We start from the raw sequence: 15,803 nt of genomic DNA on the forward strand, positions 1-15,803 counted from the left end.
ATATTGTCTTGCTCGGCTCTGTCTCTCTCAGGACCAAACAAATCTAAAATTTTATATTCCATAAACCTTAAAATGACAAGAGTTACTTCTCCTCAGATCAATAGATACCCTTGAAAGAGATAATTTCCAAACAGTCTATGAAGAAAAGTATCAATAATGTCTGAATGTAAATAAGTATGGCATATACCTTTCAGGGCACAGGGCCTGGCCTTCTCGTGTCCACTGGAAGCTGAGCCTTCCGTCTATACTGTGCTAACACTCATTATGGGTGTTCTTTCTTCCCTCTGCTAGCCAACCCACCAGGTGCTATTCCCACCTTGTCTTCATCTCTCTTCAAACACATCCCTTCTAGAGCGCTGCTACTCCACCTAGCAGCCATGGCCGAGCTTAACCACCCTATATCTCCACTGTCCGTGAACATGTCTGAATCCCGAGGGCTCCTCAAGGGCGGGCTGTTGTCACCACTGTGAGTTTAGAGCCCATTGGACACCTGGCAGGAAGGAGTCTCCATAGATGCTGGCTGGACACCAGGGAGAATGTGTGTCAAAGGATCAGATCTTGGGTAACCTGGGACACTGACCCAGGTCCCCAAATAGAGAAATTTTGGTCCTGTCTAGTGGAGCCCAAGTATTCAAATGTTCTGTGTTATTTCTACCTTGATGTTTCAGGGTTCTTGGAGATTTGTGTTTTTATCAGAAGTCACTGAGAATAAAGTGAAATGAAATGCAGATGAGAGTAAGCACAGGTCTGTGTTGGTGAATTTAGATACTGACCGAAGTATTCCCAACTGATTTCTGCTCTTCTCTCTGATTCTACAGCCTCTAACATGAGGTCATACTTAGAGAGGGCTTACTGTGTGCCAGGACTGTTAGAAACACTGTAACATGTGTGAACACTTCGAATCCTCAATACAAAGCCAAGAATTAGGGTCTGGTATATCCCCATTTTACAGAGGTGGAAAGTTACATGTCCAAGGTAATACAGCTGATGAGTGAGCTTGTCAGTATTTAACACTGGGCAGCTGGGTTCTTTGTGTGCTATACCCTTTGCTCCACAGGATGGAAATGGACCACTTTTTAGATATTCCTTCTGGGTTGAGTTATGTATATATATAAAGAGATATGTTCATGGGCAAGATGTTCCATTAAGAATCTGAGATCTGGTCTAAAGACAAGGTAGTTGATGTTTGTCTGAACTCCATGGAATGGTTTTTAGGGGGTGGGGAATATAATAGACATGTAAGTCAGGATCTATTCACAAGGAGAAATAAATACCTCGTACACCAAGGGAATATATTTGTACTTCTAGAACCTCCAGCTTTTTTTGGGATATCATAGTCATGGCCCATGGACAAGTGAAAGCTGAGTATCAATCAGAAGGTATAGACAAGACCTGATAGACGAGATCAGATCCTCCTATCACTTAACCCTCTTGCCCAGATGTGGAGACACACACCTACCAAAATAATTGAAGTGTCTGCCCCAAGCTGATGGGAATTTAGGTAGTTTTTCTGAATTTTCTAATATTAAAAAAAAAATGGTGGCTCTTACAAGGAAAAAATAAGTAAATTAGAATGACTGAAAAAGAAATGTCTGCTCAGTAGAACGCAGTAGCAAAGTGTCCAAAAGACACCTCATGGGCCCACTGAGTGTTCCTACTAAAGAACCCTGGACCACAGCACACGAGCAGGGTTGAAACTTTCCTGATGATCACAGAATCTTTGGTTTGCTTGGGATGGATGAAGATTAAATGTTTATAACCTCTCATCCCAGAAAAAGGAAAAGGAACATCTAAGAAATCAGCGGGTATGCTACGGAAATATTCCCAAAGCCTGTGCTTCTTTGTCTCCATGGTGAAGAACAACCAAAACATCATCATCACCAACAACAAACAGTTAGATCAGACTTGCAAACACACTTCGTTGAATCATTTGCTCTATTGTTTTTTCCCTTTCCTTCTTCTACCCTCCTACAGCTTGTCCTTTGTCCACATCCTTGCCAAGTCTTTCTAGCTTTTACTGGCTTCCTATCTGCCTCGTAGGCCTTTACTGTAAGTTTTTCTCCAAGTGGCAAGACCCTCCTCATCCAGTCTTCTTTTCTCCAGCAAGCAAAGGCACCTCAAACCTTCAAAACTCAGTAGAAATGCTTCCTAAATGTGTTTCTCCAGGCTTGGTCCCTCCCCTACAGACCTCTCTAGAAGAGCACCCATGGAGATGCCCCACCAACCCCTCAGATTGGAACAAAATCACCCCAGTGCATCCACTCCATGCCCCATCCTATCATCAACAGATTTCCACGGCTGGTAGAGAACCACTGAGGCTCCTCAGTGTGATGTTCAAGGCCCCCACCATCTGAATCTGCTCTTATCTCTCTCTGTTTCCCAGCAAGATCCATGGATCCAGCAACTCTGACCCACGAGACAGAGTGGGGATGAGATAGGGCTGGGATCAGATCCTGGTTCTTCCACCTACATGCTCCGTGACCTGGGGAGGGCTTTGCAGTCGTTCTGAACCTCAGTTTCTTCATCTGTCAAATGTGGGTGAAAAAAATAGCACCCACCCCCTAGGGGAGTTGGGTAATGATACGGGATAACATGGGGACAAGACTTGGCACCATGCCTGGCACAGAGTAGCACTCTATAAGTAGAAGCTATTATAATTATTAGTAAGCATTTAACACCTCCTCTGTGCAGAGCTCTGTTCTAGAACTTCTGCTGGAACCTTTACGTTCTGTTTCACTGTCTTCGACCATAAAGCAGAGATGGTCCGTTTCTCACCTCCGCACCAAATTCAGTCTCCAGTTCTTTCTCACTGGGGCTTCGTAAGCGCCTGGGCCGCGGGGTGGGGATTTCCTGGAGCAATGCACTTTCTGCTTTGGACTAAAAAGTCAAACAGCAAATTACTGCTACATGGGGTCAGTAACGCTATGAAAACCACAGTCACCCGCTCGGTGAGTACAATCAGTGAAAGATACACGCTTCACCTCCGTAAGTGATGAGAGCAAGCAAGGTCCGTTAGAAAAACAACAATGAATGCTTCTCAAGGCTAATGTCTGTCTGCGCCAATGTTACATACTACATTAACATTCAACATGTGAAAAACATTTACCACTATTCAGACCCACACAGTTTTGAACAAACAAAGCAAGTTAGAGACAAGACCCAGAGAGCTGCTGTGAGGACTGAACAAAGCATTCACGTGGTCCTCTTACCCTCGCAGCTTTTAATTTCTCCCTCATGCGCTCCCTCATGGAAAATTCTGCAAAGCCCGTTCTAGAAGCTGAAGGGAGTGGAGGTAAGCCTAAAAAAACATAAGAAATTTACTTTAAAACAATACTCCCCGCACCCCAAAGGAAAGATTAGATTAAAATAACAAGAGAATGCAGTTTTATTTTGCAGATTTAGAACTTTGCATAAACAAACAGGAAAGGCTGCTATGCCCTCCATTTGTCTGGGCTTCTTTGAGATCAACAGCTCAAGCCTTGGTCCTGCCAGGAGCTTCACATTGGGTAACTAAGAATAAAATGAAAACCCTGGTTAGTGTGGCTCAGTGGATAGAGTGTCAGACTGAGGACTGAAGAATCCTGGGTTTGATTCCAGGCAAGGGCACATGCCCAGGTTGCGGGCTTGATCCCCAGTGCGGGGCGAGCAGGAGGCAGCTGATTAATGATTCTCTCTCATCATTGACGTCTCTATCTCTCTCTCCCTTTGTTTCCTTTCTGAAATCAACAAAAATATAAAAAAAAGAAAATAAAAAGAAAACATAGATCAACTGCCTCCTGCACACACCCTGCTGGGGATCAAGCCTGTGACCTAGGCATGTGCCCCGACCAGGAATCAACACTGGGGACCTCCCAGTGCATAGGTCAGTGCTCAACCACTGAGCCACACTGGCTGATCAATTTTTAAAATTATTAAAGATTTGATTTGGGGTTATGCAAAAACTTATGGATGAGATATTGAAGTCATTCCATCATAATATTCAGAAAATAAAAATATTTTAGAATACAATGTAGTATTTACTTACACTTATCTCTTTATCACCATGTGAGGTAGTGTCTCCAGCATAGGTGAACTGTTTGGCATGCCTGCATCCCCAATATGCATCCTCTGACTAGAATGTTCTTTCCCATTTCCAGCTGCTGGGCTCAGACGTAACTCCCAACACCCAGCCCCTTCGGGTAGTTCTCCCTTCTGTCTCATAATGTCCCTTTAACATCTGTTTCCTGGGTCCGTCTCTCTAGGCCTTGACAGCTTTAAGAAAGTGTGCCTGACTTAAATGATGTTTCCTTTCATTTGCATCAAATTTCATCAGATTCCAAACTTCCTTTTCAATCAGTACCGAGAAGTTGGCTCTGAAGTGATGCTTTAATCAGAGAAAGTAACACGAAGGAATGGAAAACAGATGCCAGTAATGAAGAAATTTATGTTCATGGGAACATGTGATAGTCCCTCCCTGAAGCGGGATGCGAGTTGGAATCCTGGGGGAATGAATGTACTTTTGTTCTGTGTTTATTTGATCTGGAACAAGTGCCTGCTCAGTGGAGCGCTTTCCTGGTTCAGGACGTCCTGACTGTGTACATGTTTGAACAGCAAATTAGAAGCCAAAACATCCACTGCGTAGATTTGTGCTGCCGTAAATCAGGGATGTAGCACCTCCGGACATGTGCCTGGTGCAGTGGGGGCGGCCATGGAATCAGGGTGCTGGTATCCGAGTGTCTGAACCTCATCTGACCTTGACAACTTTTGGAGCCATATAGGACTGCCACAGAGTAGAGACAGTGGCAGGTTCAAGGTGAGGAGCTGGTACGGCAGATCCCCGAGAGGCTTGGCAAGTCAGAGTTCTGCACCCAGGTAGGCAGACTTGGGGGGAAGGGCGCGGTGGGCGTGGAGGTGGGTGTGGCGAGTGAGCAAACCGCAGCCAGAGCACAGCCTCCAGTCCAAGGCAGAAAGGCCAGCCTGAGACAGCTGTTCACTCAGTCAGTGAGCATTGCTGAGTGCCAGCTGTATATTAGCATGTGCTACCCACAAGCCTCTGCCCTCAGAGCTCTCTAGTTCAGTGAACAGAGGAGCTGCATACCAATAAAAAGAGGCCTCACACACTCACATGGGCACAGGGGCCACACAGGGGAAGGGGGAGAACCTTCCCAAAGGGGGTGATATGTATCCTGATTTTTAAAAAAAATTACATATTTTTATTGATTTTTAGAAAGATAGGAAGGGATTGGGATAGAGAGATAGAAATGTTGATGAGAAAGAAACATCAGTCAGCTCCTTCCTGCCCATGCCCTACTGGGGATCGAGCCCACAACCCGGGCATGTACCCTGACCTGGAATTGAACCAGTGACCTCTTGGTTCATGAGCGGATGCTCAGCCACTGAGCCATACCAGCTGTGCTGTATCCTAATTTTTGAAAGGTAAGGAGCTAGGATGACACACAAAAATCCCAAATAGAGAAGGGGTTAGTCTAGGTTGGGAGAGTAAGGTGTGTGATTTACCTGAGTGACACGCTTTAGGTAAAAGAGAGTGCCACAGCAGGCTGACAACCTTGTGAAGACGCTGAGCTGGCTCTGTGCCTTGTCTGAAGAGTCCCTGGGACCGTGGGAGCCACTGTGGACAGGGCTGGTTGTAGCACTGGAGCCTGCAGACCAGAGTCTGTGCTCAGGCCCCACTCCTAGCTGTTGGTTCTCTCTGCACCATTGTTTCCTAATCTAGAGCAATGCCGGATGATAGAACTGTTCTGGAAAGTGAGTAATGTGATGCACGTAGAAACCTTAGCATGGTGCCTGCCGTGTCCTAACTGCAGAAAAGGTAATTATTTTTGTTAGTTATTTAGCATCAAGTTTCTCTTTCACCTGGAGGAGGCGACCAGGTACGCACCAGACTTTCTGAGGCAGGCGTCCTCAAACTACGGCCCGCGGGCCACATGCGGCCCGCTGAGGACATTTATCGGCCCGCCGGGTGCCGCTGCCTGTCCTGCTTAGCAGCCGACTCGTCCCGGGCCCGCAGTGCGCATAGGAATTTGTTCATAGTTTTTTTTTAAAACTATAGTCCGGCCCTCCAACGGTCTGAGGGACAGTGAACTGGCCCCCTGTTTAAAAAGTTTGAGGACCCCTGTGAGGGATACTTTCGGCATCTCACCTGATTTCATTGTCCCAACAGCTGCACACAGCCAGGTGTTTGTTACTCCCATTTTATAAAGGAGGCTCTTGTGGTGCAGGTGGATTTGGTTGTTGCTCAAGGCCTCATGGCCAAGAGTCCTGAAATAAACCCTCGCGTGTCTGCTCAAACGATCTTCAATAAGGATGCCAAGACCACCCAATGGGAAAAGGACAGTCTCTTCAACACGGTGCTGGGAAACTGGCCATCCACATGCAATAGAATAAAGTTGGTCCCTTACCTCACACCACATAGACAAATTAGCCCAAAATGGATTACAGACCTAATTGTAAGACCTAAAACTAGAAAACTCCTAGAAGAAAGCTTCGAGGAAATCTTCATGACACTGAGTTTGGCAGTGATTTCTTGAACACGACACCAAAAGCAAAAAGCGACAAAAGGGACCACAGCCAACGTAAAAACCTCTGTGCATCCATGGACACCGTCAGCAGCGGGAAAAGGCAAACCACGAAATAGGAGAAAATAATGCAAATCATACATCTGCCGAGGGGTCGTGATCCAGAATATATAAAGAACTTCTACAACTCAACAACAATAGCAACAAAACAAATAACTGGATTAGAAACTGGACAAAGAATACACATTTCTCCAAACATCACATATGAATGGTCCGACAAGCGTATGACAGAATGCTGAGCATCACTAATCTTTAGAGAACAGAACCCAGAGACACTTACTCCGTGGGCCTCGTTGGGTGGGCATGCTCAGAAGGTGGGCGTCAGGGTCGGGATCCTCCTGCGCAGGCCCCTGCTGGCTGCCACCATGGAGCTTTCCAGACACCATTTCCTCGGGGCCAGCAGTGCGCAGCTGCGGGCAGAGGGTGGGAGGTTGTGATTCTCAGGGCTTCCATGGACTCAGATCCTATCTCAGGATGAGGAGCATCACTTAAGCAGAGACTAGACCCTAATCAGATCTAGATAACCTGAGACCCTACTATCGATGCATGCCACTGTGGTCACCCCCCAGGGAAGCGGTGCCAACCCCGAGTTTCTCTGAGGTGTCTCAGGAAATTACTAAGTCACCCCCAAACAAGGTGAATATTTTCACTTCTTCTAGGTATAATGTACAGAGCTCTGCAGAGATGTGTAGAGAAAGGGAAGAAGGAAAGTCGCAACCAAACTATTTGAGCCCAACTCCAACTCTTGGAAACAGCTGTTCGTGTCCCTGGATAATCCAGGGCAAAGAACAGCCTCGGGTTTCTTCCCCAAACTTTCAGAGGAGGGAGGTGAGCAGAGTGGCAGGGGCAGCCATGGTCGAGTGGCAGCCTATAAGGTCAGACAAAGGCTGGCCTTGGAGCTCAGATTTACTGTGAGACGTGGGAGGGCTATGGGACTTCCTAACGTCCTTCCCTCCTCATCTGTGAAGGAAAGGAAATTGAAATTCACTGGGATGCTGCTCTGTATCAATTCACTGTGCCAAGCACAGATTCTGACTTAAATGCATGGCCTGGGGATATCTGAGGCATCAACTGAAAAATAAATCCCCAGTGATCCGGAAGTGTCACTGGAGTTGGAAACATTAAGCTAGATTTCATGCTGTGCCATATGTGATCAGGTGATCAGGGCCCTGGCGCCTGTTACATTAATGAGATGATGCCTGGGAAGTGTGATGCCTGACACTGGATTCTCTTCTCCATCTCACCCCCCACCCCCAGCCTTGCTCACCACTTCAGGTGGCCCTTGATCTAAAGACCCGCACTTTTTCTATCTGCCCTGGGCCTTTGCTGCTTCCATGGGCTCCCCTGCCCCTGGCTGCGGAGCCATCACTCACCCTGCAGGAAGGGGTTAACGCTTCCAAGTGGCCAGAGGGACCAGCCACGTGGCTGGGAAGCACCTCCCATCCCCTGGGCCCTCCCCTTGGGAGGCTCCATCTCAGCTGCAGAAGCCGGAAGCTCCTGGGCCCAGCTCATCCCAACTGGAGTGTGCTGGGGAGGGGGGGAGCTGAGAGGAGGGTTTCTTCCAGCCTTGGGCTCTCCAGGATCCTCCCATCTCCCCACCTACCCTGCCACCCTCCTGCAGGGCCACTTCACGTGGCTGCTGGCTCAAAATGGCGCTCCTGCTCCTCCCTCCCAGCTGGCATCTGAGTCTTCCAAACAAATCCTCCCTCCAGAGGGCAAGGACTCTTACCCAGGGAATCTATTTACCTTGAGCAGCTGACCTTGCAGGAAAGCTCCCAGCTAAGCAGAGCCACTCCAGGGAGAGGAGGGCGGGAGGGACTGCCAGCGGCCCGGGAGACAGGAATCTGCCTGCTGCTTAGGCTGAAGCAGAATTGGGGCTGGGAATTGGAGAAAGAAGGGGGGTTCCCTAAGATTTGTAATCCTGCACTGCCATCTATCGCCCGTCTTAGCTTATGACCTTTGATGACAACACTATACGGGTTCTTCCCATCATTTCTACACTCCTCTCCCAGGGGACAGGAGAAACCTTACAGAAAAAATGTTCCCATCCAATCAGGGTCTCATTGTGAAGGGCATCTGTCCCACACAAGGTGCTACACCAGGACCACACACCCCATCCCTGCCTCTCCCGGAGGATGTGTGTTCCCTGTGGGTGCCGGTGGCTGTAGACAGACCCATGTTTCTTGTCACTCCCTACCTGTTTCTTTCCTTTTTGTCTTTGAGTCTTTGAAGCCTTCTTCTTTCTTCCCACATCTGCATCCTCATCATTTTCAATGAACTCCTTTGTTAAAATGCAATGGAAGAGTTGTCATTAAAAGAAACAGGGTGTGATTTTTGGGTGTTACAATCACCATGCACTGAGTTTGAGTGTGAATGGACGGACTCAAAGCAGCCATCCTCATCCACTCTTCTCAAACTAGGTATGTCCTTCCAAAGTTGTATCCATAGGGAAACATGGTAAATGAGATGATGGCGCTTCTATTGTCCTGAGTGCTCCTTCATGCCTAGGACATTAATTGATCACTTGCTGTGTTCCCAGCCCTGGTGGCACAAGGATACTCCCTGCCCTCAAAAGTTGCAATCTAAAGAAAGCAGCTAAGGAGCGAATCTGCCAGGACAGGTGGTCTGGCTCAGAGGCAGGACCCCAGCACAGGATGACCTCAGAGCCATACTGAGGGTTTCGAGGGTTGAGCTTCTTTGCTCCCAGTCTTACCATCAGGCAGAGAATAACAAAGGTACATGTCAAATCATCATGAAAGTTTTGACTTAAAGAAAAATTTAGCAGATCTTTTTGAAAAGTGAGATATCCGTTAACATTGCAACCTTTGTTCTTCTTCCATATTACATTTTCTAAAGGTTTAGTCATAAATTGTGAGAGCTCAATGCTCTCAAACATCAAGCTTTCAACTTTTCTAGTCCTAAAATTTTTTCAAACTGGGGAGCAAGCACCTCTGGGTATAAAAGTAATTGCAAGATAAAGTCAGAACTTCTCCCTGATACACCAAATTTATTAGAATTTTTCTCTAAAATTGGGAATTTAAAAATGTTTAAACAGAAACAAACCCAGAACTCAAAGCATGGATTTTAATGATAGAAGAGTTCTGCTGGAGGCTAATCCCAGCAGGTCATAAATGCGAGAAGTTTCATCAAAAGGTTGATGGAACCTTGAGGCTTCTATATTCAGCAGAGCTGAATATATATTATTGCCTACTGGAATGGCCGAAGGCATTTCCCCAAACCTGAAGATCTGCATATATTATTGCCTGTTACCAGATAGCTGAGGGCATTTTAATCTACATGTTATTGCCTCCTGCTGGCCAAACACCTGAACAGCTGAAGGCAGTTTTCCCAATCTGACAATGCCTACTGTATACTAAAACTTACCTTTGATATGTATATCTACTTTGCTTTAGGGCAATTTGTGTTAATAAAGAGCAAGGGGTCCAAAGACTCAGAGAACTTGGTTACTGAAGCCAAGCCCTCCTCTGGCTCCCCCATGGATTAAAAATTTATATTTCTAGTCTCTTTATTAATTTACGCCGTAGCACCTTTTCCAGGTTCCTGAACCCTTTTAGATGCTGGGAAAGACCCCTGGCATTAGAGTTCAAAGGAACGCCATGAGGTTGCTGGGCTGGGTTTCAGTTACACTTCAGTGTCCTTGGCTGTTTGGGGTAGAGAAGACAGGAACTTGAGTTATAGAAGAGGTCAGAGGTCCCAACCAGGGAATGGGTGTGGTGCAGGCTTTCCCTTGGTCCACACAACGGATCTCTCTTCTCTGACTCATCCGTTGGGTGCAAGCCTCACTTGGACCTTGTCCTTCAGGTGGCCACCAGGTAGGTAGTGCTCTTAGCTAAAAAACCTCACCAACTTGGATTAGATACACAATGCTGATATCATTGAGGTGTGCAAGCATGGTTCTTAAGACAAGTCTAAGTTTTTTTCTTAATTGTCACCTGAGGCTATATTTTCCCATTGCTTTTTTAGAGAGTGGAAGCGAGGGGGAGAGAGAGAGAGAGAGAGAGAGAGAGAGAGAGAGAGAGAGAGAGGAGAGAGAGAGAGAGGAGAGAAACATGGATGTGAAAAAGACACATTGATAGGTTGCCTCCAGCACCTACACATGGGGAGTGAACCTGCAACCCTTCAGTGTGCAGGCTGATGCTCTTACCTTTGAGCAGCGCGGGCCAGGGCAAGACAAGTCTAAGTTCTTATTGGCTTACAATGGACTTTGGAGAAGTCTAGGTTCTTTCTGGCTTCTCAATCATGATTTGATCCTTCATCAATGAAGAGCGGCCCAGTAGGACTTTAAGTTAGACAGAATGTAAACTCCATGAGGGCACAGGGTTTTATTCACCGCTGCATCCCCAGGGACCAGAGGAACAGTAAATATCTGCTGCATGAGGGAATAAGCAAATGTAGCATGATGTGGTTTTATCTGGTGTTTTGATGTGGTTTTTTTTTTTTTTTAATTTTTTTTAAAAATATATTTTATTGATATTTTACAGAGAGGAAGGGAGAGGGATAGAGAGCTAGAAACATCGATGAGAGAGAAACATCGATCAGCTGCCTCCTGCACACCTCCCACTGGGGATGTGCCCGCAACCAAGGTACATGCCCTTGACCGGAATCGAACCCGGGACCCTTCAGTCCACAGGCCGAGGCTCTATCCACTGAGCCAAACCGGTTTCGGCTTGATGTGGTTTTCTCTGCTGTTCCTTCAGGCTTTTTGAATTGCTCTCGGGAACAGCATACTGTCTCCATTTCTGCCTCTGTGGTCTCCAGTGAGTGAGTCCTGGAGCCAAGAGAGAGAAGCAAGGTTTGGGAGGAATAATGTCTCCTCTGGTTGGAGGGCTCCAGTCTCCCAGTTGGAGACAGCTTTCCTTTTGTGTGCTAGCCAGTGTTAATGATATTTTGTACACAATGAGCTAGAAATTGCGGAACTCCACGAGATGGAGGATTTGATTCGTGGCTGTAATCTATGATTGCCATCTTCATTCTGAATGTCGTTAGCATTCTATGTGCTTCAGCTGAGCTGGATGCAGCTGCAGGTACCTTAGAACTGCTGTGTCAGAATTCAGGGCAAGATGACAAGTAGAGGCACCCCAGCTGCCCTCAGAGCTGCATTTCCTTCACTATCCCCCTCCCCATCATGCACCTGACATAGCCCCCACTGTGTGCAGTGGCCCAGCAATTCATGCTTGTTGCGGGCTTAGCTCCCTCGCTCCCAAACATGTGTGATTTGAGTGCACTGCCCACACAAGCACCGACTCGGGGGTATCTCAGCCACCGCTCACCTCTGTAATTATTTTCACTTTTTCTTCCTTGGGATCCATTCTGCTGTGATGGCTCCTGCCTGCCAGGCAAAGAACAAAGAGTCAGGCCTCTGGACATCAGTGCCACAGCTTTCTTGCTATTGGTAAGAAGGAAACTGACCTCCATGGTTAGAGACGTGCTTGAACCGAGTAGATGTCCTGTTCACAAGGAATCGGTTCCTGCAGACCCAGGACTGGTGGGAATGAGCCCTTGGGGAACAGGAGGGATGCCAGACCCTTTGTCCCCATCAGCCTGGCCATGAGCCCAGCTTTACTGGGCAGCAGGTGGGAGTTCTGCTCTGGGAGTCAGAAGACCCGGGTTGGAATCCAGCTCTGGGAGGCTACCGCACAGCTTCTTCTCTCCCTTCAAACCTCCCCCTTCCCACTTAGCCTCTACCCTTGACCTTGGTCCTCATTTCAGTGAGAGAGGGTTTCCACCTCTCTTCCCCTCCCCTCTGAATCCTGTCACCTCCTCTGCTTCCACTTGCTACTGTGGCCTGTCCCTGCTGGCATCGGGGCCAGGTCCTCTGCCCTGCACTGCCCCCCCACCGCCCCCACCTCCAGGACCGTGATCAGGACAATTTCTCCCTTTCACCTGGACAGTCACTTCTTCCTGCTCTATCGGCTCATTGCTATTAGTGTACAAAGTGCTGAAACTGCTCCCCTTCCTTAAAAAGAAGCTCTCTGGACCTCATGTTTCTTTCTAGTCACCACTCAACGTTTCCACCCTCTACAGGAACACTCCTCAAACCCTCTCTTTCCAACCAGTTCTTTGAGCTCAGCCTTCCTGAAACTGCTCCTGCAGGGTTTCCAAGGACCTTGTGCTGCCACATCTCACCATCTGTCCTCAGTCCTCATCTTATATGACCCGATAGAGCCATGAAGTAATGACAGTGACCCATTGCTTTCTTTCTCTCGAAATATTTTCTTCATGTGGCTTCTGGGACATGTTTCTTCTCGGTACCTCCTGCCCCCCCGCCCTGCCCCCCCCCCCCCCCGCCCCACCTGCGACTGGCTACTGCTTCTCAAACTCCTGGGCTGGTGTCTCCTCATCGTCCGACCACCCCATGTGGGTGCCTGGGCTCAGCCCTGCCTCTGCCCAGTACCCTGGCGGTCTCACCCTGTGGTTTCCCTTTAAATACCATCTGTCTACTCAGATTCTCCAAGTTTATATCCTGGGCCCTCACGTGTCCCCCAGAACTCTAGACTCAGATGGCCAAGTGCTAGATGGATATTCATTTAACATGCTCCAGATGAAGCTCCCAGTCCTGACCTCCAACCTGCCTGTCCCGCAACCTTCCTTGTTAACAAACAGAACTCGATTTGCTCAGCTTGAAACCTTGGAGTCATTCTGGATTCTGCTCTGACTCTCACATGACACCCCACATCCAACCCATCAGTCATCCTGCTGGCTTTGCCTTCATGCTATACTGAGAATTCAGCCACCTCTGTGCACCTCCACTACGTCACTCTGGTTGAGCACTGTTGTGTCTCATGCGGCCTCGTGCAAGAACCTCCTAACTTCTCTGATTCCCACCAGACTAGTACTTACCTACAGTCTAGACCAGCCGTGGGCAAACTACGGCTCGCGGGCCAGATCCGTTCCGCTGTTCTATCCGGCCCGCGGAGCCGAAAGAGTGGAGGTTCTCTTGCTCTCCCCTCCGCTCCTTTACTTTGAATTTATATTAGTTCACACAAACACTCCATCCATGCTTTTGTTCCGGCCCTCCGGTCCAGTTTAAGAACCCATCGTGGCCCTCGAGTCAAAAAGTTTGCCCACCCCTGGACTCTAGTCTCTACATTGAAACCGGACCGAATTGTGTAAAATTTAGCTGAGAGCATGTCATTCCTCCACACAAAATTTTCTCAACAGGGTAAAACCCCAAATTCTTTCAATGGCCTACAACCGTGGTCGGCAAACTCATTAGTCAACAGAGCCAAATATCAACAGTACAATGATCGAAATTTCTTTTGAGAGCCAAATTTTTTAAACTTAAACTTCTTCTAACGCCACTTCTTCAAAATAGACTCTCCCAGGCCGTGGTATTTTGTGGAAGAGCCACACTGAAGAGGCCAAAGAGCCGCATGTGGCTCGCGAGCCGCAGTTTGCCAACCATGGGCCTACAACAAGGCCCTATCTCTTCTGTGCTTGGATCCTCTGGCCTCAGGGCCTTGGCCCATGCTATTCTCGCTGCAGAGAATGCTCTTTCCCCAGACACCTGTGTGGCTCTCTCTCTTTCAGTTCCTTCAGGGCTCTGTTCAAATTTCATTTTATCAGAAAGATCTCCCCTGAACACTCACAGTTCAGCGATAACCTTCTATCCTCACCTTCTGGAACTTGCTAACGACCTTACAATGATTTATTTTCCCATGGTACTTATCACCAGTCGACATACACATTCATTCATATTTACTTGTGATGGTCTGCCCATTCCTCATTAGAATATAAGCCACAAGAGGACAGGAACATTTGTTCTTTTTTTTTTTATTGTAAGTTGTTTATTATAAGATAATTTACAAGTATCTTGCTGTATTTAGTAATTTAAACAACAGACCAATAATTTCTTCTGACCAGGACAGCAGTAAACTAAAAACAAAATCAGCTGGCTGAATTTTCCTTCTTTACCTCTTGTCTGAGGAAGAAACTTGATTTTCACAAGAACATTTATTCTTTGTTTACCCCAGGAGCCTAGGACTATGGGACACATTTAGACTCTTCATAAATATTTTTCAAATGAATGACTAAATCACTACTGGCTGCGTGTCCATGGCCACATTCTGGAGCCCATCATCACTTCACTGTCCTCTTTGGGCTGCTGTGAAGATTAGATGAGCACATGGGGAGAAATATCAGGGCTGACAAATTGTAAGCCCTCCCTGACATACTAACTGAGACCTGGTCATTTAAGCAGTTCATCTAGGTCAGTGGTTCTCAACCTTTCTAATGCCACGACCCTTTAATACAGTTCCTCATGTTGTGGTGACCCCTAACCATAAAATTATTTTCGTTGCTACTTCATAACTGTAATTTTGCTATTGTTGTGAATCGTAATGTAAATATCTGTGTTTTCTGATGGCCTTAGGCGACCCTGCTAGCGGTTCTCGACCCACAGGTTGAGAACCGCTGCTGTAGAGCCTAAGACCATTGGAAAACACAGATATTTACATTACGATTCACAACAATAGCAAAATTACAGTTATGAAGTAGCAACGAAAATAATTTCATGGTTGGGGGTCACCACAACATGGGGAACTGTATTAAAGGGTCGCGGCATTAGAAAGGTTGAGAACCACTGATCTAGGTGTTTAAGGTTTCACTGACCCTACTGGGGAATGAGCATGTTAAAGGGAAATAAAGCGCCTGAAATTCAATTGTCTCACACCCAGACCTCCTCACAGGCTGCAACAAATAGAGTAAGGGGAATGATGCAGCAGTTAAGAAAATAAAAGGGTGGGGAGGTAATCGAGAGAGCACAAAGGGGCAGATGATAAAAATAAAATTCTGAAGCACACAAACACACTCTAATAAACAACACTGGCAATTATGAACCAGGAAAAAAAAAAAGGACTGTGAAATATTTTGGTAACTAAGTAAAGGTTTTCAATAAATTAAAAAATGTTATCTGTGAAAAAGAAATAGAAAATGAAAAATGTAGCTGCGTTGATCTTTTCTTCTCATTCTTTCCTGATCATTACCTTTGAATGAGTTTCGAAGGAAATCAGATGACAACAAAATTTATTTTTTCTTTTCCTGCTAGGAGACGATAAATCAATACTGCCCAGCTTCAATATACAGCTTGTCAGCATATGCACCAAGTGCTTATTAATACATTTCTATTGGCAATAGCGAAACTGGAGCCATGATTTACTGCAGACTTATTTGGTGCTCTCTCTGGATACATGTTATCGCTAGGCCTCA

General features: G+C 46.8%; 1 protein-coding gene across 9 annotated transcripts in view; it reads right to left on the reverse strand.

Annotated features, from left to right (window-relative positions):
• Nucleotides 1-15,803, reverse strand: part of CC2D2A (coiled-coil and C2 domain containing 2A) — an 82,560-nt gene that overhangs the window by 64,259 nt on the left and 2,498 nt on the right. For 7 of the 9 annotated variants that reach the window (XR_013961298.1, XR_013961299.1, XM_080681920.1 and 4 more), the window contains exons 2-6: nt 11,867-11,925; nt 8,773-8,856; nt 6,856-6,985; nt 3,210-3,298; nt 2,776-2,877 (exon numbers count right to left, since the gene is read on the reverse strand). Coding sequence is in view for 7 of the 9 variants with exons in the window: in XM_080681920.1 (XP_080538046.1) it covers nt 2,776-2,877; nt 3,210-3,298; nt 6,856-6,985; nt 8,773-8,856; nt 11,867-11,905 (444 nt within the window). In the remaining 2 variants the exon portion in view is untranslated. Of the gene's footprint in view, nt 1-2,775; nt 2,878-3,209; nt 3,299-4,024; nt 4,338-6,855; nt 6,986-8,772; nt 8,857-11,866; nt 11,926-15,803 lie in introns of those variants that run through there. The other 2 variants (XM_080681925.1, XM_080681923.1) reach the window with 1 other exon arrangement.

The sequence above is a fragment of the Plecotus auritus genome, assembly GCF_963455305.1.
Source record: "Plecotus auritus genome assembly, chromosome: 1".
Lineage (NCBI taxonomy): Eukaryota > Metazoa > Chordata > Mammalia > Chiroptera > Vespertilionidae > Plecotus > Plecotus auritus.